The sequence below is a fragment of the Python bivittatus genome, unplaced genomic scaffold, assembly GCF_059951505.1.
Source record: "Python bivittatus isolate LINGU-HERP-01145 unplaced genomic scaffold, Pbiv_v1 ctg000850_np1212, whole genome shotgun sequence".
Classification (NCBI taxonomy): domain Eukaryota; kingdom Metazoa; phylum Chordata; class Lepidosauria; order Squamata; family Pythonidae; genus Python; species Python bivittatus.
In genome coordinates this window covers 3,340,886-3,367,046 of record NW_028277112.1, presented here as the reverse complement: position 1 = coordinate 3,367,046, position 26,161 = coordinate 3,340,886, and the positions used below count along the sequence as shown (strand labels likewise).

The 26,161-nt window shown below is 36.6% G+C and overlaps 1 protein-coding gene across 2 annotated transcripts in view; it reads right to left on the bottom strand.

Moving 5' to 3' along the window:
• The window catches only part of ARSB (arylsulfatase B), a 75,362-nt gene that overhangs the window by 21,038 nt on the left and 28,163 nt on the right, over positions 1–26,161 (bottom strand). For both annotated transcript variants that reach the window (XM_088130080.1, XM_088130081.1), the window contains exons 5-6: positions 18,989–19,232; positions 16,917–16,987 (exon numbers count right to left, since the gene is read on the bottom strand). In XM_088130080.1, the coding sequence (XP_087986206.1) occupies positions 16,917–16,987; positions 18,989–19,232 (315 nt within the window). The remainder of the gene's footprint in view (positions 1–16,916; positions 16,988–18,988; positions 19,233–26,161) is intronic.

Genomic DNA, 26,161 nt, shown 5'->3' with positions numbered 1-26,161 from the left:
AAGGGAGGTGTGATGGCAAAAACTTTAGGAACTCCTGCTCTAGGCATGCAGTTTTACAGATATCCTTGAGTGAGCGTGCTGATTTAGAGAAGATCAGGCCAGTTTACACTCAAGCATATCACAAGGCTGGCCTGCTGTATGTGAGCAGGAAAACTTGAAGTCCAATATATCTGGAAGCCACAGGCTAGAGTAAGTTTGGTTAAAACATCAGCAATAATAAATAAGACTAAATGGACAATGATCACTTAAAAATCTGCATGAATAAATGTTAATGGAACAAGCAACAGATGAGAGATTACATCAAATTATTCATAACCATGAAGTATAAAGTAAATCCAAATTGATAGCAAAACCCATGCACATTTAGTCAAAAATATTTAGAAGCATACAGTGTCCTAGCATTGTAACTTACATTAAAAATTCTGACCTTCATATATATTGTAGATGGGATTGAAAACAGCTGTAATGTCCAAGCAAGATCTCAGATCTATGATACAAAGTGCAGATTACAAAGTAAACTGCAGCAATATAAATGGCAAATCCAGTGGCTTGACTGGAAAAGAAACTTAGAATACAACAAGTGGCATTAACTAGTATGCTGGATCCAGAGTAAGTTATTTGTATTTAGTCGCATTAAAATCAGTGTGAAAAATCAGGTACAATTTAAGTCCTATTGATTCCAGTGGGAACTATGCAACTAAATTTACTGTTCTAGATGCAATGTAATATAATTATATAAATATGCAGTAACCAAATTGAGAAATCATATATAGCTCTCACTACCTCACCTTCCAAAATATTACCATAAAGCTATGAAAATCTGACTACATTCTCAGAAATTCTGGCAATTTTCTTTATAAAGTAAAGGTCTGCCATTTTTAAAGTTTACATTAATAACAATAAAAGAGAAATGGAAAGCATGACCTAGAATTATGAACAATATAACACTCATTGGTAATTGATGACCTGAAGAACAATCATGTCTTCATATAAAAGGCTCATTGGGACAATGCGTCATTGGGAATCAGGCAGCATATCAATTTAAATAAATAAAATGTTTTATTAATATTTATTTATAGCCCAAGACCAAGACACAGAATTTAAAAATACAGCACACCATTAATACATAGATAAGTAACTACAAATAGTACACACATACAGTATATAAAAGGAAGAAACCCTACAATGTAAACATTTCACTGAAGAGACCAAACGGTTTCTATAAGTCAGTCTTTCTTAAACTTTTTATTCTCAGGACCCCCTCTCACTTTTAAAAATTATGGAAGATCCCAAAATAGCTTTTGTTTGTATGGGTTATATTTATTGATATTTACCATATTAAAAATTAAAATTGATGCATTAGCTGCTGCTACCACTTCTCACAATCTTTTGATGGGATTTAATATTGTCTTTTCAAATAATTTTGATTTTGTGTACCCCTGAGAGGGTCTTGGGGGACCCCCAGGGTTCCTAAGACCACCTTTTAAGAAACACTGCTATAAGCTAAGGCTACAAATAAAAATTTTGCTACTGTCTTCGAAACCCCTGGGTATTGGTCATTTAATAAGAACAGAACATTAGCTTCTAAGGCTTTCATAAACATAAAAAATAGGGTTATCAATAACTTAGCTTTACGCTCGGAGATAAAATATAGGGAGCTACTAAGTCCATCTAGATCAGTACTGTCTGGAAATGATGCTTCAAGATGTCAAACTTTCTATCTGAAAAAGGCAGGTATCTTATTGAACATGGAATTCTACATGCAACACATGCATTTTGCAATTAACTGTAGTCCTTCCTCAAGAATTTACCCAAATATTGAGTAGTGAGCCTACGTAATTTGAAAGTAATGGTGAGCAAACCACGAGCACATATTGTCCCATCAACATTTCTGCTGCCTCTAGAGTTTAAAACCATGCTGTTGAAATGTAGCAAACAGTGTCAATGTTTGAGGGTGCAATGTTTTATTTTCTCTCTCCTGCACCCCAAGTACACCCTAAACTAGATAGGTTAAATCTCTGCTCAGGGCAGTTATTTTGATCAGTATCCCACAATCCAGTCCCACTCTGTTCAGACACATCACCATCACATTCCTTGCAACTGTTGTTGGCTAAAATAAAATGAAAAAATTAAACAAAAAACCAAAACAAAACAAAACAAAATAATGTTGTGAGCAACTAGAGAAAAATTCCTCACCTCGCCACAGATAGTCAACTAATGCATTCCCAGAAGCACTCGGTTTTCCTATACTGGAGGCAAAATGCTGGTGTGGCTAAACATTGGTTCTATTCTAGAAAGGAAAATATTACAGAATGTGAGACCAGAAAGTTATTCCAAGTGTCCTGCATACTGCAAGGTCTGGATATATATTGGGAGAGATCTCATAGATCCAGCTTCCAATTTTGCATGAGGAGATGCAGAAAGCATCCGTGCCAGCACTGGGGGTGGGGAGCTGAAGAACAAAAGGTAATACAGATGGTTCTTAGACCAGAAAGGTTTGTGTTTGTTTTTCACTAATTTTTCTGTCATTTTCTAAATCATGATATATGAAAACAATTATTTCCCTTGAAGGAGGAGGATGCTGAAATGTCAAAAGCTCCTTTAGGCTCTACTGTGATAATGAAGTATTGGAGAAATAAAAATTTTTTTGCTACTTCAGTGAAGAAAGACATTTTGTGACCTTTTGCGGCTTTATGGCGATAATGAATTTTCTGCAGGACTCAGACAATTTCAGTTACTCTATTAAAATAAGAATGCTTGAGGAATAGCTGTGACCTTGACCTTTGAAAAATTAATGGAAAACTGATTTTGAAGGAACTGATAAAAATCTAGTTATTATCTAGACTCTGATTCATTACTGTTATGGCAATAATGCACAGATAATATATGATAAATATTTTTTATAAAAACCAAACAATGTTATTCAACCTTCTTCACTCATCAGTTGAACTATTAACACCTGATATTTAGATATAAATCCTCTACTCACTTCTTTTTCATGGTGACAGTATCAGTTTTATATAAAGATGTTTTGGTTCAAGTTGAAAGATTTTGCAAGTCAGTAAAGTAATAAGTAGCAAGTTGAACAGGATTAGCTTCAGGCCTTATCTTCCAATGTTAAGTGAACTATAAAATAACCAGGATTTGTCCTGAGCTCAAGTTTACCTAATTCAAGTTTTCAAGTATAATCATTATTTTAAGAGATCAGGTTAAAAAAAAAACACCTTTTTATTGTTGGGAGAGGGGCGTCGTGCTGTGCTTTAGTGCTATTTTTAATCAGGACTTTGTTTTGTCTATGCTTTTAACTGTTTTAATTATTATTAGATTTTTGTAAGCCCCCCCCCCGAGTCTGCTGGAGTGGGCGGCTATAATAAACTTAGTGAAATATGTAAATAAACAAACAAATAAATGTCTATTTCAGGAAGATCACAATAGTCTATTTTCCAAACCCCAAATTTTATTAGTAATGTTTCTAAAAGAGAAAATAAGGAAAAACAATACCAATTTGTCAGTTTCTGGCAATGCTACATGTAAGCCTGAAATAAAGTTACATTGATGGAAATTATACATAAAAATCAAGGCAGAAAGTTAGGTCCAGGACTAATTTGGAACATCATTTCCCCCAAGGTGAGATTAGCCCTGACACTACTGGCCTTCTAGAAATTTCTTAAAATGTGTTTTTTCCAGCAGGCTTGGAAAAATAGGGAGCCTGCAAGATGGTTGTTGGTCCATTTTCCTGCAGTCTTATTTATATTTATGTTTAATTGTTTTTCATGGTTGTTTTAGACTTGTTTTTAACTGTTTCTTTTATTGTATGCCACCTATAGTCACATTTGTGACATGGATGGCTGAATGAATGAATGGAAGGAGGGAGGGAGGGAGGGGGACGTCTTTGTCCATCTAGCTCAAGCCTACCTTGAGAAGACTAACAATATCTAAATTAATTTATTTGATTTAGGCACTGCCCTACTCCAGAATGACTCTGTAATCATTCATAAACACATCTGCACCAGTGGAGAAAAATCTCTCTCCCCATTATTCCTATGTTTTCCAAATCTGCTGTGAAGGCTTGGGGTACATTTGCAAAGTATTTGGTAGCTTCAAGAGGAAAAAGGGAAAGACTTTTGCAAGTGCAACAAAATTTTATTGACCTTCCCTCATTCTGTGAGTCTTATTTTTTGCCCAAGACCAATCATAAAGCAAAGTACAGCAAATATGGTAAATAAAAGAAGAAATAAAATAACACAAAAAACTGAAGCAGTTAATAATGTGGAGCTACCAAGGTATTCCTAAAAGACCTGGCTATCAGTAGGAATTTTGCCACCTTCTTAGAAGTTTCTGAAAATTGATCATGTGCAAGAAGAGCAGTAATCTCATAATGATAGGAGCAATTAACATTACTGACAAATGGAGCTGAGTTTAGATCATGACTGGTTATATAATCGGCATTTTAATAGCCCATTTGATGCAGGTGCATCCTCTGTATCTGAGTGTGACTTTTGTACAGAAGTTTAGTATTTATTGGTTGCCATCCTAATTCGAAGTTCCCTCATGCCAGAATAAAGAGTTTCCTGGGAGGAGCATGTAGGATATTTTAAAAAATATTTAGGGTAAGTCCCAGGAGGGGAGGGGGCAATTATGCTGTAGAAAAGATGGGAAACATGGCCTCCAATAGAATCTTGTATATCCACAAAGTTGCAAGCGGAAGTCTTCCCACAGCCCTGCTGTTAATGGAGCTTTTTAAACTGAACCTGAGAGCTCACACATATGAAGCATCTACAGTGTCACTCTCCAAGTTTATATTTTGTAATGAGCTAATGGGAAAAAGAAAAAGTGGTTTATTAAGTTTACTTGACTCTCAGGAAAGTAGGAGTGAACATTCTGGGGTTTCAAGACCATAGGAGACACCCAAGTGTGAATGCCTTCTAACTGCACTGCTGATTTTGGTTTCTCACCACTTTGCACTGATTACAACTCAAACACTATTTCCCAGTATTTGTATAATAAATTTAATAACATTTGAATATCTGAAAAAAAATCCAACTCAACTCCTCCTCCCAAAACACTTAGAGGGCAGGGGAAGAGGAAAATTGGGCCTCTCCTATGGGTATAATATGGCCTTGCCCACTTTTCTCCATTGTCTCATCCTCTGCAGTCCTTAGCCTTTCAACATTAAGTGCTTTCTCAGTCACCAAAATTTTGGATGTTCTGCAATAAACATTTAACACAACATTATAGAGACACTGCCACTTATGAAAAAAGAGATGGGAATTACATTTGTTATTCTGCAAAGATAAATATAGGGCATTTAAAAGGAACAATTATATTTTATTCATTTTCATTTAAAGTATGTTGCCTACACTGTTTGACTGAGCTATCTTTCCTTTTCATTGATGTTCCAGACTAAATATAGTCCACCACCAAGAAATTATGACCTCTTTGGAGCTTGATATTCATCCAGACTCTGCAGTTCCAGAAAAGAAACGAAAACTTGTGATCTGAGGGACCCCCGTTTATGGCTGCAAGTCTTAATTTGGCATAATCTGCCACAATGCTTGTAGGCATAATATTTTTCTGGGATCTCTAATCTTCTGGAGCTGTTGAGAACATCTGTTGTAATAAGAATGTCTGCCATGGGCCAGAACCTTGCCCATCCATAAAATGGGTGCCATGGGAGATAAACCCAACCACAGAGTACCCATCTACTAGAACAAGGCAACACCTGCTCTATCCCAAAGGCCAGAACACTATCCCCTAACTCTGCTTATCTTTGTCCTTTTTCTGGAGATACTTTAAAACAAAATACTGGGCTGCAGGCACCCATTATTTTTATTTTCTAAAATAAATGTTACAAGGTGCTTTGGGACCCAGAGGCATTTTTGGAAATAAAGATGAAACTGGAATTTGACACTTTGCTTTGTAGCATACCATCACCTCATTTTTAACATTAAAATATTTTTAATTATGTAAAAATAAAGTCTTGGAGGGAGCTGTGTGGACGTGTTGTTTTAAGCAGCAGAATGTAAGGAGCAGTTACTTCCTTCAGCTTCCTTAACACCAGTACACATACCAAGTGATACTACTAACCCACCTACCAGTGATATTATAATCCCACTATCAAGTAAGGCTCTGGTAGAATATTTAGAATTTTGTGCTTATATAGCAGAATTCACTGCTGCCATGTAAGAATATTATAAATGATTTCTTCATCATACACAAAGTTTATTGAACTCTTTTTCAGTAGGACATTATGATCAAGTATAAACAATTTTCTTATGGGAGTTTTGGATTAGATAACCTATGTGTACTTGACATTTCTAAAGTTTAAATGCACTAAGTTAATAGCAGGAGATCACATAGGACTTATGAGTTTTGTTAACATTTTTTTCCTCAAATAATGTCATCTGCATGAGCATAAAGAAAAACATGTTTAACTTTTTAAGAGGCTTTATAAATGCACCCAACCCAAAAGCAGTTCATGCCATTTCCTTACACTGCATGTTTGTTCTCTTTATATCAATTTTATATTCCCTTAATATTGAAAAAGAAGTATGAATGGCACAAATCAACTTGGCTGTACAATAACTCACAGAATCATTTCTAGCTCTTGTGCACTGAGTGAAAAATGGAGCCCAAAGGAGCTAAGTGTCCTGTAATCAAGACAAATTCTTCTGGTATTCTTGCAGATGCAATATATAATGTCACTGGAATTCAAATGTGATTTATTATAAACTAAATACAGTACCCACGTATTATAAAATATTACTTCAAAAGGTAATGGGCAATTCCATAGTAAAGAAAGGTACTGATTCAACAGAATATAGATACACGTAAATACCACACCACAGAAACTATATTCAGACATTATTAGAAGCATTTACCCCAAAACATGAATATAATTGTTAAACTGTTCTTTTTGGCAGCTCCATAGACTTTTGATTTAATTCCTATTGTATCTTCAGTGGAGGGTTTGTCTATCTCCCTCTTTTTCTCTGAATGCTGGTCAGTAGCAGTCCCCAGCATGACATAATCAGTCATAGGTGCTGAAGTCCTAATGAAATGAATGCAACTACAAGCAGATAACTGAAAATAAAATTGTAGCTAATATATTCTGCAGTTTGCCATACATACAGTAGACAACTATGCACACATGTGTGCAAAAAATAAAAACACAGCTACCATGTAGTTATTTATTTTGGCAGTGATTACAAAATATATGAAACGTTGACCTTATAGATGTCATAGGCAGTGATGAAATTAAATTAGCTTATATTAAAAAATAAGCTTATTCTACATTGTCTCTTACTATTGTGTCATAGTTCTATGGCTTAAAAAGCAAATTCATCCAAGTTGCAATCAGTAGACATACAAATATAGCATATCTGATTTTTCATGTAGCATCTTTTATTTTTATTTTTTATTGATTTTATCAGTTACTTTGATTGTTGTGAACTGCCCAGAGTCATTGAGAGTCAGGCAGTATACAAGTTTAAACAATTATTATTATTATTAGTAGTAGTAGTACTAGTAGTAGTACAGAATTTAGAATGGAGAAAGTTTCTTCCCCAGAAATATGCATGTAGCACATCAATTATGAGTTCAGTACTCAACTTTAGACGTACTTGATAAAATCCTTTTTAAAAATTTCTTCTTGAAAAAGTTATAAAAGCCTCTTTCCTTTATTAATGAGCTAAAATGCTAAGTATGTAGACAGATTCTGATTAACAACCATCAGTGCCAAGGATTCAATTATTTTCATCATCATTCAATTCAAATTATGAAAAATAAAATTGGTTACAGTAGAACACAAAGTTTTAGTGCTTGTATGTGACAGGCCATCTAGCAATGTCTGTGCGGTTAGGAATATGTTTGGTTTAGCAGTTAAGGGAATTTTGATTCAAAGCCAGCTGGTTTTTAATTCAGCTGAATCACTGAAACTTGATGAAATGCCATAAGACAATCTAAAAGAAAGCAGATCCTTCACAATGGAAGAGCTGACGTCACCCTCAAAGCTGCCAAGCCATCAATAACTTGGAGAGCTGTTTTTTCAAAAGGAAAGATGCAAAGTTATAACAAATGTGTATATGTACGTTGTGAAATATTGTTCCAATGCATGTAAGTGCACTTAATTTGAAACATATATTATGTGAGTCCTTAATATGTTTAATTCAGTTAGCGTACTCATCAGGGAATAGTTCATCTTTAATTTGGTGTTCTGTTTGAAATTCTAAATAAACAGAAGGTCAAGAGAATCTGCAAATGTAGATTATTGATCAAGGAAAAGGGATTTCAGTAATTGTCCTGGGCAACTAACAGAACTTTCATAAACTTGATTGCTTCCAGACATTTTAGATTTCAACTGCAATGCTGACTGGAAGAATAAATATGGGTGAATTGGTAAATTTTGGTTTCTCATTTTTACAAATAAATGAAATTCAGTTTTCATTTTTGTAAATATGTGAAGTTCATTGAATGTGAGAATTTTTTCCCAACAAGTCCACATTAAAATTTGGATGTACTCTGACATACATTTTTCTAATATATTATTTTCTACTTTTGGTACTCCTGGTACCTCTGAAATGTCCTGCCCTAGTTCTTTATCTTTGATGTTTTGCTGCTGTATTATTCACTGTTATGCACTGTTGCATGCATTGTTTTTATTACTGTAAGATACTCTGGATGCAATTGCTGGAAAAACAAGTCTGTATTTCTAGGTTGCAACCTTATGTATATCATCCTGATGAGAATAGTTTCCACTGAATTCCAAGTAACTTAATTCTGAACAGACATACATAGGATTGTAGTTTAAGTGTAGGTGGTGTGAAATTCTTAAGTATGTTTTATATATAATATAAATATGCAAAGTGTCAGAGTTCCAATATTTTTATTAAATTTTACTAGCTTATTAGAACTTTGAGAAAATACAACCCAAAAATAGCAGATCATCTGCAAAAATCAAGATAGCTACTAGATGCAAGAACTTTTCTCTATCTCTTTGCTGTTATCTAGCCATCATCCATTTAAATGTTTGAAGTGGCTAAGGAGACAACTGATTCATCAATTAAATAGCTATATGTGAACCCTTCCATTTCCAATTTGATTTGGTAGAATTCAGTTATATATTGTAGAACGCACCAGGAACAAATATGCAGCTTTCAGTAGCCCTGAGATGTCTGTTATGTTGACATTACTTTATTAAAGATATGCACAGGGAAGAAGGAAAGTACCCCAGTTTAAATTATGAGCCGAAGAAGGTCAAAGGAAAATTTGTTCATGATGCAACTGGGCATTACAAATAGACTACTTCATATAATAGTGTGTGTGTGTGTGTGTGTGTGTGTGTGTGTGTATGCTGGCAAGAAATGAAGGACATTTTAGAATTCCACGGAAAAGGGTAGTTTAGAACTGAGTTTTTCAAACTGGGTGCTACAGAATCTCCACAAGGACCTAAATGGGTTTCATGGGACTACAGAAACAATACACCCTTCCTAAGTGACTAAGACTTAGTCCCTTACACAGAATATTTTCCCCCTTAATCCCTTCTGCAATTTTTTCCCTTAGCCCAGTGTTTCTTAAACTTTTTGCTCTCAGGACCCCTTCCCCTTTTAAAAAATTATGACTGACTTCAAAAGAGCTTTTATTTTTATGGGTTATGTTTATCAATATTTACTGTATTAAAAATTAAAATTGATGCATTCATAGCATATTTATTTACTGAGTCATGTAAAAATAACAATATTAAACCCATTAGGTATTAATATAAATTTTATGAAAAAACCATATTTTGTTAAATTAATACAAATATTTAAGAGAAGAGTGACATTATTTTAAATTTTTGCAAATATCTTTAATAGCTGGCAAATAATTTTGATTTTGCAGATCCCTGAGGAGGTCAGGGTATCCCCAGGGGTCCTCAGTCCACACTTTAAGAAATGATGCCGTAGTCTCTTGCGGAAAGTTTTTAAAAACTAATGTTTTGTCCCTTGCAGATATTTTTTTTCCCTTAGTCCCTTATGGAGAATCCCCCCCCCCCCAAATCTCTGCAAGGGCAAAAGGGGGGGAACCAACCTCTTCACAAGGGAAAAAGGAAAAAAAACACACTCAGCCACCTGTTCCCACCCTGATGCTACTCTTCAGGGGCATCTATAGCAATTTTTCTAAAGTACAGCAGAAAAGGTGGAGCTTGTCAGCTGACATTTAAAGCCCTAGCTCAGGAGTTATGGAAATTATTATTATTTTTTTAACAGTTTTGGCAGCTGGAAAAAGTTTGAAACCCACTGGTTTAGAGCATCATGGCTCTTTCAAAATTGGGCCTGAACAGAAGGAGGGCCCATTTACAAACTACTGCACCTACAAGCCTTTCCTTTATTCCCTTCATATGAATTATTCCTGCTTTTAAATTAGGAAATAGAAGAAAGAGACTGCTATGGAATCCATGTGTTACTACTAAAATCATTTTGCCAAACCTCAAGCTTGATTACAAAACTAGAAAAGATGAAGAAAAAATGTAATAGTGATTCATGTCTAATGATAGTTGGGGACTGGTCAAATACAGGTAGGGTTCCAATAGCCCTGAAGGCCACATCAAGTTCATCAGGAGATGCTCATGGTCCATGGGTTGCCCAGACAAGAAAGAAGGTGATGGCAGAGGGGAGAGTTGAATCAACATAGTTTTAATTGCAGTTATTAATGTTAAAGCAAGCCAAAGCTGATACAAAAACAAAACATAATAGCAATTCAACATTACATTAACGAAATAGAGACAGCAATGAATAGTAAAAGAAGAAATTTTGCAATCCTATATGCATAGCAAAATAAAGAACAAAGGTCAAACACTATGAGAGATATGGCTTAAATGAATGGGAAAAATATGCTGCTCTTCACCATAGCAGCAAAAGAATAAGAATGTTTATATTTAATTGCTGCATTGATACTCTGCAGTAAGCTACGATGTGGTTGATTTAGGCTTAGTGTGTTTCATTAATACAACAACTGTGATTTGCAAATAGTTTATGGCATCATAACAAGAGCAAACAGGGCCATTAAGCAAACCATGGTGATGCATAAACCTTATTATTGCTTTCAATATTTAAAATAATAGCATAATTAATTGGAACTGAGGAATAATAGAACAATTTTTACAGTGGATAGCTGTGTTACACATTTGCAGTGGAAACAGCAAAGAACCTTATGGCACCTTAAAAGCTAAGATTAGATCCACAAATAATTATCCAAAAATAAATTTATCACTCTTTAAGGCCACACAAAACCGTTGTTTTTACTGGAAGAAACACTCAGCTGTGAGGAAAATATTACTTGCTGGGCAAGCACTTCAGAAAATGAATCTGTAGTACTAAAAGTAATGCAATTTCTTGCACTGTGATTGCTGAAACCGGGTGCTGCATTTTTTTCATCATGCTATCATTTTATTATCATCATAAAACTGACATCTCTAAGCTGTTTTTTTTCCATTCATGCAAGGAGAAGAAATGGGGATCCCATCTCTTTCTTTCTTCCTTTTCTTTTTGCAGCTTAAAAACAGTGGTTTTTTTAGCTGAAAAGGACAGAAGCAACCTTCTTCATGTCCTCCCATCAGTCATAGTTTTCCCAGGCTATAAAAAAATGATAAGTGCATAGAATCATACCAACCCTGAATTTGTAGCTTGGACATCTGTTTTAAAGGAAAAGGTTTAGCAATGTGTCTGCAATGCTTCAAGTACTGACATTCTTTCCAAGGGAAATTATATTGAATGAATCACCAATGGGGGACCCTCTAATCTAAAGATGTGTTTCGGAAATAATGATTATTTTAGCAATGTTTAAAACTTGGTAGTTGAAAGATATTTAACCTTTCAGAGAAACACTTCCAATTCTCAGCACTCAGACAAAGATAATCAGCCCATTTGCATATGAAACAGGGTGAGTGGGAGTACTTCCAGACAAATGTTTTTGCATCACTCCAGGATTGGCTCCAGTCCTAATTGTTCTCATGACGTTATCTGTTTTGAAGCTGAGTTGATTTATTCCTGGCTCTGCTCTGGTTTATTGGAAATCACAGCCACAATGGCTTGGAATTCATTTGTCTTTTGAAGTTTCCAGGGAACTTTTCCTACAGTTCTGCAGAAAGTGTGGGTGGCCCATTTTCATGCAGGGAATTCTCATCTCACCCTGCTTTTCAAGCTTAAATCAGCCGAGGGACATCCGTCCCCCACCATATTGAACAGGTTCAATATCCTGTTCCTAAAGCCCATTTCCATATACATAGTTTAGAATTTATCTTCTTTCACCCCACCTCCCCTAATTCAGTCAACACAGTAATATGCAATCGGTAATACCCTAACAGAGCAATTGCCCAGTTGCAAAATTGCAACTATCATGTCACTTTTACAAATTTCAGGGGATTTCAAAGCAGGAATCAACCAGCACCAGACAAACAAGAAACCTTGAGTGGCTTTCAATAAATTGATTGGTTTTGAATAATCTACCTTCTCCTGCATAGGCTCTCTTCATTGTAATCTCTCAAATGTTTTTGCAAAACACAGACAAATCTATGAAAGTAAGATAAAGTCTTACTTTGATTCCTGGCAGCTTCATGGACACGTTCATGTTGCTTTCTCAACAGCAATGCAAAAGTGGTTTGGCACTGCCTTCTTCCAAGATGTTTTATCAATTTTCCAATATAGTCCACCACTCTGGCATTTCCTGGTGGTCTCCCATAAAAGTATTATCCAGTCTGATTCTGCTTAGCTTTTTTAGTATAGAAATGTTGTAACATTAGGTGGTACTACTAGCAATTTATTTTATTTTACCTTTTTTTTACTCCATGATCAATAACACATCAGGAAGTAGGGTGCTTATTTGGGACTGCAACCCTGGGGATGGTCGAACACCCTAAAAGAAAGACTATTACTCTTGTTCAGGTAATTATGAACACAGGTATTTCAATGCACAGATACAAATCATGAGGGTCCGGTGCATTTCAAATAATGTTACTTTGCATACCTTTGACCCAATCTAAAAGGAAAAAATACAGTAGTGCTTAAAAGTTTGTGAACCCTTTTGAATTTTCAATATTTCTGCACAAATATGACCGAAAACGTGATCTGTTCTCCACACAAATCCTAAAACTAGATAAGGATAACCCAATTAAACAAATGAGTCAAAAACATTATACTTATTCATTTATTATTGAGGAAAATGACCCTGGAGAAAGATAAATGATAAAGTCCTTTTGTAACAATGAGGTGGACTTTGTTTTCAAGTGACAGTATGTCTGGGAATTGTTTAATATTGTTTCTGCAGAAGCATTACAGTGCTTGAAATATATTCTATTGATCAAAATTAAAGTAGAGAGTATTTCTTTCTAGTTTATCTAGAAATGTTTAAGAAATAGAGATATCTTGTAGTAAATGTACTGAAAAAAGCCTCACCAGTTTGAGCACAGCTGAATAAATGGCAAGAACAAATGTTGGCACACCTGGTTTTCATATCCACCAGCTCTGAGCTCCCTATCTTCCATAACGGAGTCAGTACTCAAGTTGCCCCTGAACTGAGAAACAGCCATTCTGTGTCAATAGGTTTTTTGTTTTGTTTTAATTGTGGCTAATATCTAAAAGAGAGCCAGTGTGTTGTAGTGGTTAAGGCACCAGGCTAGAAGCCAGGAGACTGTGAGTTCTAGTCCTCCCTTAGGCACAACTCTCTGAGCCCTAGGAAGAAGGGAATGGCAAACCACCTCTAAAACTTTGCTAAGAAAACTGCTGTGACTAGTCCAGACAGTTGCCAAGAGTCAAGACTGACTTGAAAGCACAAATAAAATAAATCTAGAAAACTAGCAGTCACAGTGAGAATATGATGATCTGAGAAAACCTAAGTCAAATCCCCACTCCAGTATGAAACTCACTGGATAACCAGCCACTACTTCTTAGCCTAATCTCATCCATAGAATTGTTTTGAGATAAATGTGGTAGATGGGTAAGAGAACCACATATACCTCAATGAGCTCCTAGAGGAAAGCTGAAATAAACGCATCACTAATAACTAAATTCCTATGGTTCATACCTTCTAGTTTAGGAGCATCTTAATCCTAGAGGTATGAGTTTGTTGTAAAAGTCAGTTGTGAATGAAATGTACTTTATATACTTAGAGTTAAGTAGCTATAGCACTAAAAACTGGTTCTGGAGCCAAGGCCTGATCAAATCTGGCTCATATTAGGCTCTGCATAAAGGATCTCATATGTTTCCCACAATGGCCTCCAAGTTATGAATCAGCTACAAAGGAGGTCCTTTATCTAAACTAACTATACTCTGTGGAGTAGCTGTGTTCGAAGAACTAATGTACAAGATAAGTGGGAAAACTGCCATCCACATGAGCCTCATACTGAAAGCTGCTTCATTGTCAACATGGGTCAGTAAGCCTTACTACAATATATCTAAGATAGTTCAGGACTGGATGGTCCACAGCACTTTACGTAAGACGATTCTTGCTCCCAAAACAGCACTTAGGTGCCCCCCCATTAAAATAACAAATTAAAAATGGTTCATGTAAGCTCATTAAATCTTGAGAGATCTCTATGATCTTATCTAAGATCTCATAATACTGTATCTTTAAAGAAAATGCCAAAATCTCACGAAATTGCAAACTTCACTGAGAACATCAAAATCTCAGGACCTCATGTGAGAACTCAGTGAGATCATCAAAGTCTAGGAATATCTGACAATCCTATGAAATACTAGGTGATTTCACATGGTTTAGGAACCTTGCTGAAAATGCAAGTAAGGCCACGCTGGTCAGGGTCTAGGTAGGGAAATCCTATATATGCCACCTTCAGTTAACAGATACTAGAAATAAAATAGATCTGTTTGGATAAAATCAAAACCTTAATTCATCTTGCAGCTGCCTTTATCTCCTCCAGAGCAACTGCTTTCCTTCATAACAAATGATTTTAGAGGCCCTATGCACCATCTGGCACATACAGAATTCAAAGCAACTGATTTATACAGCATGTGGCTCCCAGGTTATATACAGCACACTAACTAGCTCACCTAATACTTCATAAAACTTTTTTGGACTTCCAGGAAGACAAAAATATATGCCTGGAATGCTCAGTATGACCTTGATAGTGATTTGCTTCTTGTTCTTCCATCCGTTTATCCACTTTCTCTCTCTCACACATGCACAATTATTCATCTCCTATCCATCTTGCACAGTTGCTCTGGGAAGAAGGAAAAAAGGCAGAAGCCAGGCCGCCATATAGCACAGTCCTGATTCTGCCTCCCAACTTGTTTCTTGCACTTCCAGTCAGGAGCGCCGCTGACCTGTAAGGCACCTTTGTGTGTCACGTGGCAGCTGCAGCTTCCCAGAGCTTCATTCTCTCTTTTCTTCTATAGCACAAGTGAAGATGCACGGAGTAGTAACTGGACAGGCCTCTTCCCCTACCATTCCCATCATTTGGTGCCCCCCATGCATGCTTCTAGTTTTGTAGAAGTGGGAGGTAAAAAACAGCACAAACCCACAGCCCTGCAAGGAGAACTGTTCTCTGTAGTTTTGGACACCATTTTCTTATTACAAAGTACAGTACTTGCATTAAGAAATTTAAGAGTGTGTGTAAAAGTGAGAAGTTCCAATGAAAACTTTCTTAAAACCATCCCCCTAATAAAAAGCTGAGTCTCTGGCAAAGAAAAAAAAAAAAGCTGGAGGGAGTGGTAGAATAGACAATATTTACTGGAGAAGAGATTTGGTGGAATCTCCAAGTCATACTAGTACAGTGCAAAAGTAGCAAGAGGACTTGGAACTTCAGAGACACAGATGGGCTCAGGCTTTCCCCCAACCTGAACTTGATCACATATGAAACAGCCTATATACAGTATATATACATACCCAGCTAACAGAACAAAACCACTACATTTCATTTCATTTCATTTCATTTCATTTCATTTCATTTCATTTCATTTCTGGCATTTATAGGCCACACCAATCTGTTACAACTCTGGGCAGCTTATAGAACACAACAATAAAAAGCAAAAATAAAAACAAGGAATTACATCACTAAAATGAGAAAGTCCATAAAAAGACTCCTACCATTCAAAATATCACAACATCACACAAGGCATCCATCACCCACTCTGATAGAGCCAGGTTTTAAGGGCTTGTTTAAATAGGGGTGGGGGGAGAAATGTGAATATTGGGGGAATGGTATTCCGGGGGTAGGTGACAGAGAAGGCCCATTTCCAGGGTTCTGCCAGCTAACACTGCTTGATCTATGGCAGTGTTGTCCAAACTTGGCCACTTTAAGATGAGTGGACTTCAACTCCCAGGCTGGCTGGGGAATTCTGGGAGTTGAAGTCCACTCATCTTAAAGTGGTCAAGTTTGGACAATACTGATCTATGGAGTCTGCTGACTCTGTCAGATCATGTGGGATGGGCAGAAACTACAAGGGATAGGCAGTCCCTCAAATAACCAGGCCCAATGCTACTATACTCTTCAGGACTGGAGGTGGTTATACCTTTGGCCTGAAATCTCACTGTGTACCTGGGACATGTGGTTATCTATCAACAGCAGCTCCACATTCTGGTCTATATTCTGTTTTACATTTGAATAACTTGAGAGCACTGGAGAGGACAATAATCTCTGGGAATGATTCAGAGTGGTTAGCTGCAGTATGTAGATACAATCACTGTAACACTTTAAGGGCAAAGAGATAGAATGGTTGGTATCCAGCCTTACTTACAGGTTCTTCCCAGTGGAGGGGAGAATCCTACCTTGAGGGGGAAATCCTCATTTGGTCTTCAGGAGGACTCCAAGATTGCTATCATATAACACTCTTACCTGGGAAAAAGTCCCACTGAACTCAACAGGACTCATTTTTAGTTCACCTGCTTAGATTTGTAAAAGATCCAGCAATTAATGTCAGACTTACATGGAGATGGATCCACAAAAATTGGATCTATGTTATGAAGCAGCTCCTTCCTGGGTGATGGCTTTCCTTCACTGAAACAAAGTTTATTATAAAAGGATTTAATCTCCTTCCACAATTCAGTAGAATCCCATTCCTCCTATTTCAAAGCTTCCTTTTGTCCAGATTTGAACAGAGGAATTCTTGTTAACCAATTACATTTGCAAAGTTACTCCAAAACAAGTTTAGAATAGTGGGTGCCCCTTTCATTGCATTGGGAAAACAATACCTACTTTATTTCTTTACTTTAGGGAGTATGTCTGGTTTTCCTTACATAAAATGAAAATTAGAGAGATTTGCACCAATCTCTTAAAATATAAGCCAATTCAAAAAATTTACTTTAAATTTCTTTAAAATAAAGTAAAGTATATTCGTGGTTCATATCTCACACTAAGTCATAGTTGGATTTAAGCATGGTTTGTTCAATAAGATAAAATATCAGGGTTAGCATTTTGTGCTAAACCCTAATTCATGGTTTATAAGCCACAATGGCTAGCTTAACTACAGCATGGTAATCTAAAATAAGAAACTCTATTATGGCTTAATGCAATACTTCAATTCATTTAGGAAAACTACAAGATGAAATTAAAAACACCAAACCATAAAATCTGTAAAACAACAAATACCTTGCTTCATATATAAAAACTGTTTTCTAAATAGCTAAAGGGAGAATCTTAGAAGACCTTTTCTGGGAAAAAGTTCCAAAGCTGCTATGCTACTTACTGAAAAGGCTCTTATCCATGTTTTGCCTCACTGACTAGAGCTCTCTTTCTGAATCTCAACCCACAGGGCTAATCATACAAAAGATGTTCTAGAGAGTACCCCATGTGGTCTCTTGCTCTCTCTCTGCTTCCAAACACTGCTCAAGGAGTGCGTCACAAGACTGTGGTTTAGCATATCTGAGATTTAGTTTTACTCGGCTTATACGACGCTGGTTGCTATGGTGCAATTTTATTTAGACAGCCTTGTCAGATCAGAATCTTAGTTGGTCTGTTGCACTTAGAAAAGTTCAGGGACACCAGCTGCCAGAGAATGCCCAATCATTCATAAAATACCACCCTTGTTTCAGATACTCAGTACCTAAAACATCTCCAGAGATGCTTGTCTGACCATTAATAATAAAAATATTACCCTTGGCGGGCAAAATAGTTTAAATAGCTCTAATAGAAAGCTGTTGTAACTGATGCGTGACAGAATCAAGCAGGGAGGAGAGCGTGGTCAATTTCATGTACTTTGCCCTTATTGCAAAACTGTAAGTACAACAGATTTTTTTTTCCGGGGGGGGGGGTCCCCCAATAATCCCATACCCAAAATACATCTATCATACTTTAAAAACCAATCTATAAAAACCCAGCCATTATATTTTTCAGTGAGAAGTTTTTGCTGAAATGTTAGGGCTGTAAGTCACTTTATGCTGCTGATAGCTTATTAAGCAATTATCATCTCTCCATGTTTACTTTGTGATTCTGAAAACCAGTTACTTTTCTACGATGACAGAATTAATCTGGTTACATTTTTAAAACTACCAGCTCTCTGGGGAAATCTGTTTGTATTGTGAAATGCTATAAGAGGAACTGTAGAAGCAAACACTTCTTCTTCTTCTTCTTCTTCTTCTTCTTCTTCTTCTTCTTCTTCTTCTTCTTCTTCTTCTTCTTCTTCTTCTTCTTCTTCTTCTTCTTCTTCTTCTTCTTCTTCTTCTTCTTCTTCTTCTTCTTCTTCTTCTTCTTCTTCTTCTTCTTCTTCTTCTTCTTCTTCTTCTCCTTCTCCTTCTCCTTCTCCTCCTCCTCCTCCTCCTCCTCCTCCTCCTCTTTTCAAGATACTTCATTTCCTCCACAGGTTTGCTGTTTAAAAGTACTCATGAACATAGCTTCCCTCACATTTGTTCCCTCACATATGTTCCCCTAACATTTTTAGAGTTGAATAGGCTTTTTATCAAATTCATTTTTAAAAAAAAAGTTCTATCATATTAATAATATATATTTTAAAAGCATATTTTGCTTCTTTGGCTTCATCAAATTCTGCTTCAAGCATGTTACCTGAGTGTTTTCCAGATATCAAAGCCATCTAAAGGCTTTGTGCCATTGGTATGTCCTCCAGCAAGCTTCACCAAAGTTGGCAGCCAATCAGAAATGTGGATCAGGTCATGGCTTTCTACTCCCTTCCGTTTCAGTAAAGGACTGGCAACAAATCCAACTCCTCTCACTCCTCCTTCCCATAATGTCCACTTTCTTCCTCTTAAGGGCCAGTTGTTTCCACCTCCCAGAGTCTGGCCTCCATTATCTGAAATACATTTAACAACACATGTAAACCGATCCTTCTAACATCTTCTCATATACATTTATGTAATACTTTATGCACGAAGCAGGAGGTTGGACTTGACAGACAACTTGCTCCATCCTGCTCTATGATTCTATGTAAATTTTATTTGTCAGTATATTAGACCAACTTTTTCAATAGGAAAGTAGAAGGCTGTATTTTAACAGGGAGAGCCTACAATTCAACACATGGGGTCACATATTGCTCTATGCCAAAATGTGTGTTACTTCTGGATTCATCTGATAGTCTGAAACCAGCAGCTATGGTTTGTACATCAGGGTTTATGGCTTGATTTTATAACATCAGCCCACTGCTATTTAGACAACAAACCATGGCTAAACAAATAATGGTTTAGCACAATATGTGAGTCAAACTGATAACAAGGAAAAGTAAAGAAAGGATCAGTCCCCGGCATGTCCAATGAAAGACTCTGGAAGCATATAATAACAAAAATCCTTGCCTTCAATTTCAGAAACACAATCAGTGAGAATAACAGTATTGGGCTGGATTGATCAATAGTCCAAGTCATTAAAAAACAGCATCATTTGTGATATGAAATATGAATTACATCCAATAATTCATATACAGAATTCCTCATGGTATGCTCCAGCAAACATAATAATTTACTAAATAATTAGATAGGTATACATGTGCATATCTTCATACAGCACTGATGTGTTTTCAAGATATTTGCAGAGTAAAAACAGTTTTTTTCATTAGTGGAAAAAAAACAGTATAATTATTTTTCTTCTTGCAATCTAATATTCATTAAATTAAACAAATATTTTATGCTGGTGCAGGTGGATCATTAGTAGGGCTACAAAATTTAATCAAGTAATTGGTTGAATCATTTTTAAAATACTTTGATTAATCTAATTATAATTGACTAAAAATGTTCCCAATTAACTGGGAATCAGATTTTTAAAAATACAAAATATTTATTAAACTGGTAAGGACAATTTAAAAGAGCCTACTTTGTGTCTTATACATCAATGTCCAGTGTGCCACAGTGGATGTATGCATCAAGAGCAGGCCTGCAAATGGGAAATGCTACATCTTTTCTGGAATAACTACTTCGTCTATGGAGAAAGCAGCATGTCAGCAGAAGGGATTTTGCTAATTCCTACCTTCTGAAGCTTCTGCCCCACTTTCTAAACTGCTTTGAAATATTCTACAAGCCTACCATTCAGAAGTTGATATATGTGCCTATGCTCATGTGCAACATGCTACAAAAGAAGAAATAAGCAAAACTCTCCCTTCCATGCCCATGTGTGATGTTAACACTTATAAAAATGTAGTGGATAAATTAATAAATTAATTTTTGAAAGAAATTCATGATGCCCCTAGTTGATGAAGTCAAATTACGATCAGAATCTAGGATCTACATTGCCTTCCTTTTACTGAAAATGTGCTATATTTAAGTTGTGGCTCATAGCATGTTGTTATATAGTCTAAAAAACTACAACAAAATAGGCATTTCATTTTTAATTTAGGATTCTTTCTCCAGAGACCATAAGGTAAGAAATTAAGGTGACCTAACCAATACATTGGTTTGGAATGTGGTATCAGCAGACAATATTGAATTGCGCATATCCATTCCAGGTTGAGCAAGAGATATGGTGGAAGTCTTGACTTGGGGCTTGGAGGCTATTAGGGATTAGATGTATCCCAACAATGTGGAAGTGCTGTTTGCTCAGAAACCTTCCTGCTCCATGGAGCTTCACTTCTAAAGGAGGTGGCACTATACCTGAAGGAGCATGTGCACAACCTGGAGATCCTTCTGGACTTGCAGCTTTTGCTAGATCAGCAGGTTGAGGTCATAATTAGGAAATCTTTGCCCAGTTTCAGCTGGAGCTCCAAATGTAACCTTTCCTGGCTCAGTTGGTTGGCAATGTTAACTGATACCCTTATCACCTCATGGTTGGATTACTACAACTCACTCTAAATATAGCTGTCCTTGAAGACAGCTGTTTAATTGTTTTAATTGTTCAATTAAATTGTCCAATTAAATTGTTCAATTAATTTAATTAAACAATTGTTTAATTGTTTTTAATTGTGCTATACCACCCAGAGACACTACGGGCAGCTATATAAATTTGATAAATAAATAAATAAAAAATAAAGACAATTCAGAAATACAGGTAGTCCTCAGTTAACAACCACTTGTTCAGTAACCATTTGAAGTTACAATGGCATTGAATGAGTGGTACTTACAACCCGTCCTCAAAGCTCTGACTGTCCCAGCACCCCCGTGGTCATGTAATTGCGATCTAGGCGCTTGGCAACTGGCTCACATTTACAACAGTTGCAGCGTCCTGCAATCATGTGATCACCATTTGCAAACTTCCCTGCCGGCTTCCACAAGCAAAGTCAGTGGGGAAGACAGCAGGGAAGGTCACAAGTTGCTTGGGTAAGTCTCCCTCACACTGCAGCAGCCACCCCCAGCCCCATCTAGCTTGTGCCATGCTGGCCCCTTGCGCAATCTGCAGCAGCCACCCCAAGCCCTGCCACGCTTGCACTGCATCTCACCGGCCCCTCACACACCCTCCTGCACCCTGCAGCAGCCATCCCAAGCTCCACCACACTCGTATCATGCTGCACCAACCCCTCGTGCATCATCCTGCACCCAGTAGCGGCTACTTATCTGCCCACCAGCCTGCTTGCAAGCCACCTGGGAGTTGCAACTTCCCACTGGCTTCCCCACTGATGTTGCTTGTAGGAAGCTGGCAGGAAATTGCAAAGAGGTCCTCGCTTAACGACCCACGTTTCTTGCTTAACAATGGCAATGGGGTTGCCATCACTAAGCGATGTGGTCATGTGACATCGTGCTTTATGACCACATCGCTTAGCGATGGAAATTCTAGTCCCAATTACCATTGTTAACAGAGGACTACCTGCACAATTGGTGTGAAATGAAGCTGCCTACTTATGAACAGGAGTGAACCATTATAGTACAGTAACTATATGCTGATTATCTATAATGACCCAGGTCCTCATTACCTCAGGACTGTATGTTCCCAACAGAATCTGCCTTGAAAATGTTGGCAAAAAGAACATGCTATGGGTCTCCCCAACATCACTTTGCTTTCTCATCAACTAATGATTTTCTGCTGAATTAATGATCTGCCTCTACTGAGAAGTATTGTGTTTGATATCAAGTTGTATGAAAATTTGGGTAGTAATGATTAGAACTTTATAGCTAAGACATCAAGGATCAAAACAAAGGGGTGATGAGTGTATAGCAGTGAACTGGTCAGTAGTCTGGACAGGTAACACATAACATGTTTAAAGATACTGATCTAGCAGCTGCAATTTTTTTTTGTAACTATGTTTAATTCTAGAAGAAACAAAGTACATTAGGTTCTGATAGAAAATGTGAAAAGTTACATATCATCTAAATCCCACTGATTTCAATGTGAATCAAGCACAATGATTTCACTGGGAAGAAACTGAAAATATTCCTGTCTGAATCCATAACATTATTCAAAAGTGTTAATATCCAAATAAACAGTTCCAACTCTTGGGATTATAAGGTAGAGAACACGACTAAAGCCTTGGATAGCTGCTCCTGGTCTATATAAACAATATAATGTAAGCTAGAGGGACCAATGACCTGACTGGATAAGGGCTGTGCCCCAGTGTGGTGACTACAGGCACCAGTATGTTGATGGACACCTTCCTACCTTGCCCACCAGGTTCCATATTACAGGCTTACATTCTTTTAATATGAAACAAAAATTAAACAAAAGAATGGTGTGTCTTTTCATCCAGACTCAAACCACCCAGAGCTAGTTATTCTGTTCTGGAAATTAGATTGGTCCTGACCCTGTTGGCCTCTCATAAGGCCTTAAAGACATGGTTGTGTCATCAAGCCTGGGGAACTGGATGTGTGGCAGAGCCTATGCAATGCTTATGTTGATTTGTCAGTTGTTTTGTTTTTCATCTCTGCTGCCGATTATGTGTGTTGTGTTTTTATTGCTATGCATTTTATGATGTTTTTAACATTGTTAGCCACTGAGAGTCATGAAATTGAAATGTGCAGCCATATAAATTGAAATAATAAATAAATAATTGTCAATCCACAAAACCAAGCCAGCTTCGTTAAGATTTATATTGTTCCCTTTTTTTCCTTAGTTTCACAAACACACAATGCATCCATTGTTTCCTTCATTTCATATATTAACTAATGCTTTTACCATTTACTCCTCTTATATTCCAAGTCACAATATTCCATATGTTGTGGTTGTCAACAGATGAGCCTGCAAGGCTTTGGTCAATTGAGGCTTATACAAAAAAATGTTTTTTGTGTGTGTTAAAAACATTTAACACAAAACACACAAAAAACATTTAAGTTAAATGGGGAAAAACGTGTTTTGTGTTAAAGGTTTTCAAGTTAAATGGGGGAAGAGTCTAAGATATTAGCTTTAGCAGTACTCATGTCACATGCTCACATGCTAATGCTAGGGATACAATGCCAGTCAGTTCTGGCATACTTTTGCCATTATACCACAGGGGCAACCCAAGCATTTTCACAAATTTTTATGCAAGCTAGTGTCTCTGATTTAAAGACTATCTTGCAAACCAATCTCCTATTGTCCACATCTCATCAACTAGGAGGTACATGCAATGTACTGATTTACACAGGATGAAATATGCACACATACACACAGAAAAACAAACTCACTAATAGCAAGACTGATTTCTGATGACTACAAGGGCCATAACGGAGCTACCAAACATGAACAATTTCATTTGGCTTTGTTATTCAGATTGTCGTAATTCTTTTATAATCTGCCTCCTTAGATTGATAGGATGTTAACCAATTTGTTAATTCACTCATGGGAATCCTGTCCTGATTATTTTCAAAACAATTCACTATCATATCAAGACAGATATAGCTCCACATTTCAATCATGCAGGAGTTCAAGGAAAACTATGAGATAATTGAGTTTCTGTATCTTTAATTACACTAAATGCAAATGTGTAGATGAATATACATTAAAATAGGCACAATATCATTAAAAAGAAAAATACCCCAAACCCCCCCCCAACACACACAAACTCTAGAAATAAATTTTGCATGTCAACGTCTCAGATACTTTGTACCATCTTCGGCCCACTAACATACTTATCCTTCCCCTCCCTGCATGCCAAATATGGTTTCTAGTAGTTAGAGGTTAGTTCCCGGCAATCATGCCTTTTCCATTCTTTCCATTTCTTCCAAATTTAGAGACCAGTGATCATTAAGTCTATAGTCCCAGATATTTGGAGAACATTAGTTTGAAAAGGGAGATCAAATATCATACTTACATATCAATAGATACAAGTATTATGATAAAAGATAAATATCCAATAATCTGTTACAAGTCAGGCACCTTGAAAATCAAAAGAAGGCATTTTAAATGGCTTTCTAAGGTAGCCTACACAATTTTGTTATTCTTTGGCACAACACAACTGAAGAAAAATCAGAAAAAAATTATGCAAAGAATAATTAGTGGTCAAGATGCCATTTCCTGCATAAACATCTTGATAGTCTGTTCATGATTCAAGATAAGCTGTAATAAAATGGCAATTTTAGCAGATAAGAAAGCTCCAAACGCCTCCTAAAGAATTTGAAGTATATCTATTTTTATTAGGAAAATAAACCAAGTTAGCTTTTTTAATGTTTTGTGCATACTGAATGGTTCTTGTGAAATAATTAGATTTGTAAACCCATAAGATTACTCTGATGGGTTTACACTGCATTTGGGCTATGGCATTATCTAGCAACATTGTTCCACTGAACTTCCAGTGAACACGGTCAAGGCTTTAGTTAGTAATCCTTTTAAAATTTATCTAACCAACTGGCCATCATCACTGTTTACCTGAGCTTGTGTATGGCACTAAGCCATAATTTGCTTAACCCTGGTTTCGTGAATAAACCACAATAGGCTGGGTTTACAAAACATACTAAGCAATAACTCATGGTCTGCAAGCCATAATGGTGGGGTTTTCAAATCATGCTACAAACCAGATTATGGATCAGTCCAATGTACAGTAATTCAAACCTGTAAGTATGCATTTGCTGAGTTTGGTGTGCCCTAACAAAGCCATTCTTGGGGCAAATAAATGATTTTACTCTATCTACAGTGCTATGTTGAATGTGTGATAATTAAACTGTGGGCTGAATGAGGATACCTGCACATTTTGGTTGCATGTGGCAATTTCAAAGTTTCTGTTTCAATATGGAACTACGAAGCCTTTTATTTTAATATTCAGTAACAGAAGTAATAAAAAGTATTATTTCTTTGGCTATTGCAGGAATAAGAACTGCTGATGCATTAGCTCTGTCAACTGAGTATAATTCATTACAAATTATGTGCACACAATGTACTGAGGAACATTGGATGAATAATCATCACACTGACTTGGAGAGCCAACTTTCTCAGTTAGGATAACTGCTATTGCAAGTTTACTGTACTTTATGAAATTATTTCTTGAGAAATAACTTGTAAATCTCTCAAGCAGAGAGTCTCCTCTGAAATAGTCCTAAATATTATCCTGTGATGGAAAGGCAGAGGCTTAACATGAGAGAAGAATTATACTCATGCCTTAATCTTAAATACATTAGTTGGTACAAGAAAAAGATACATCCACTGATGACATTCTGTGTGAAAAAACAGCAACTTTCATACGCACTGTGTGTGATTGGTTCTGTGAAAAAGAAAAAGAAAAAGCTTCTGCATGCAGGAAAAAAAATCTGAGCGCAACTTGATTTTCTCATGCCATGTTCTTGTGCAAAGTGCTTGTGTGAGGCAAATGTATTTATTTGATCAAGTTATATAGCTGCCCTACATACAGTCAGGTCCAGAAATATTGGGACATCGACACAATTCTAACATCTTTGGCTCTAT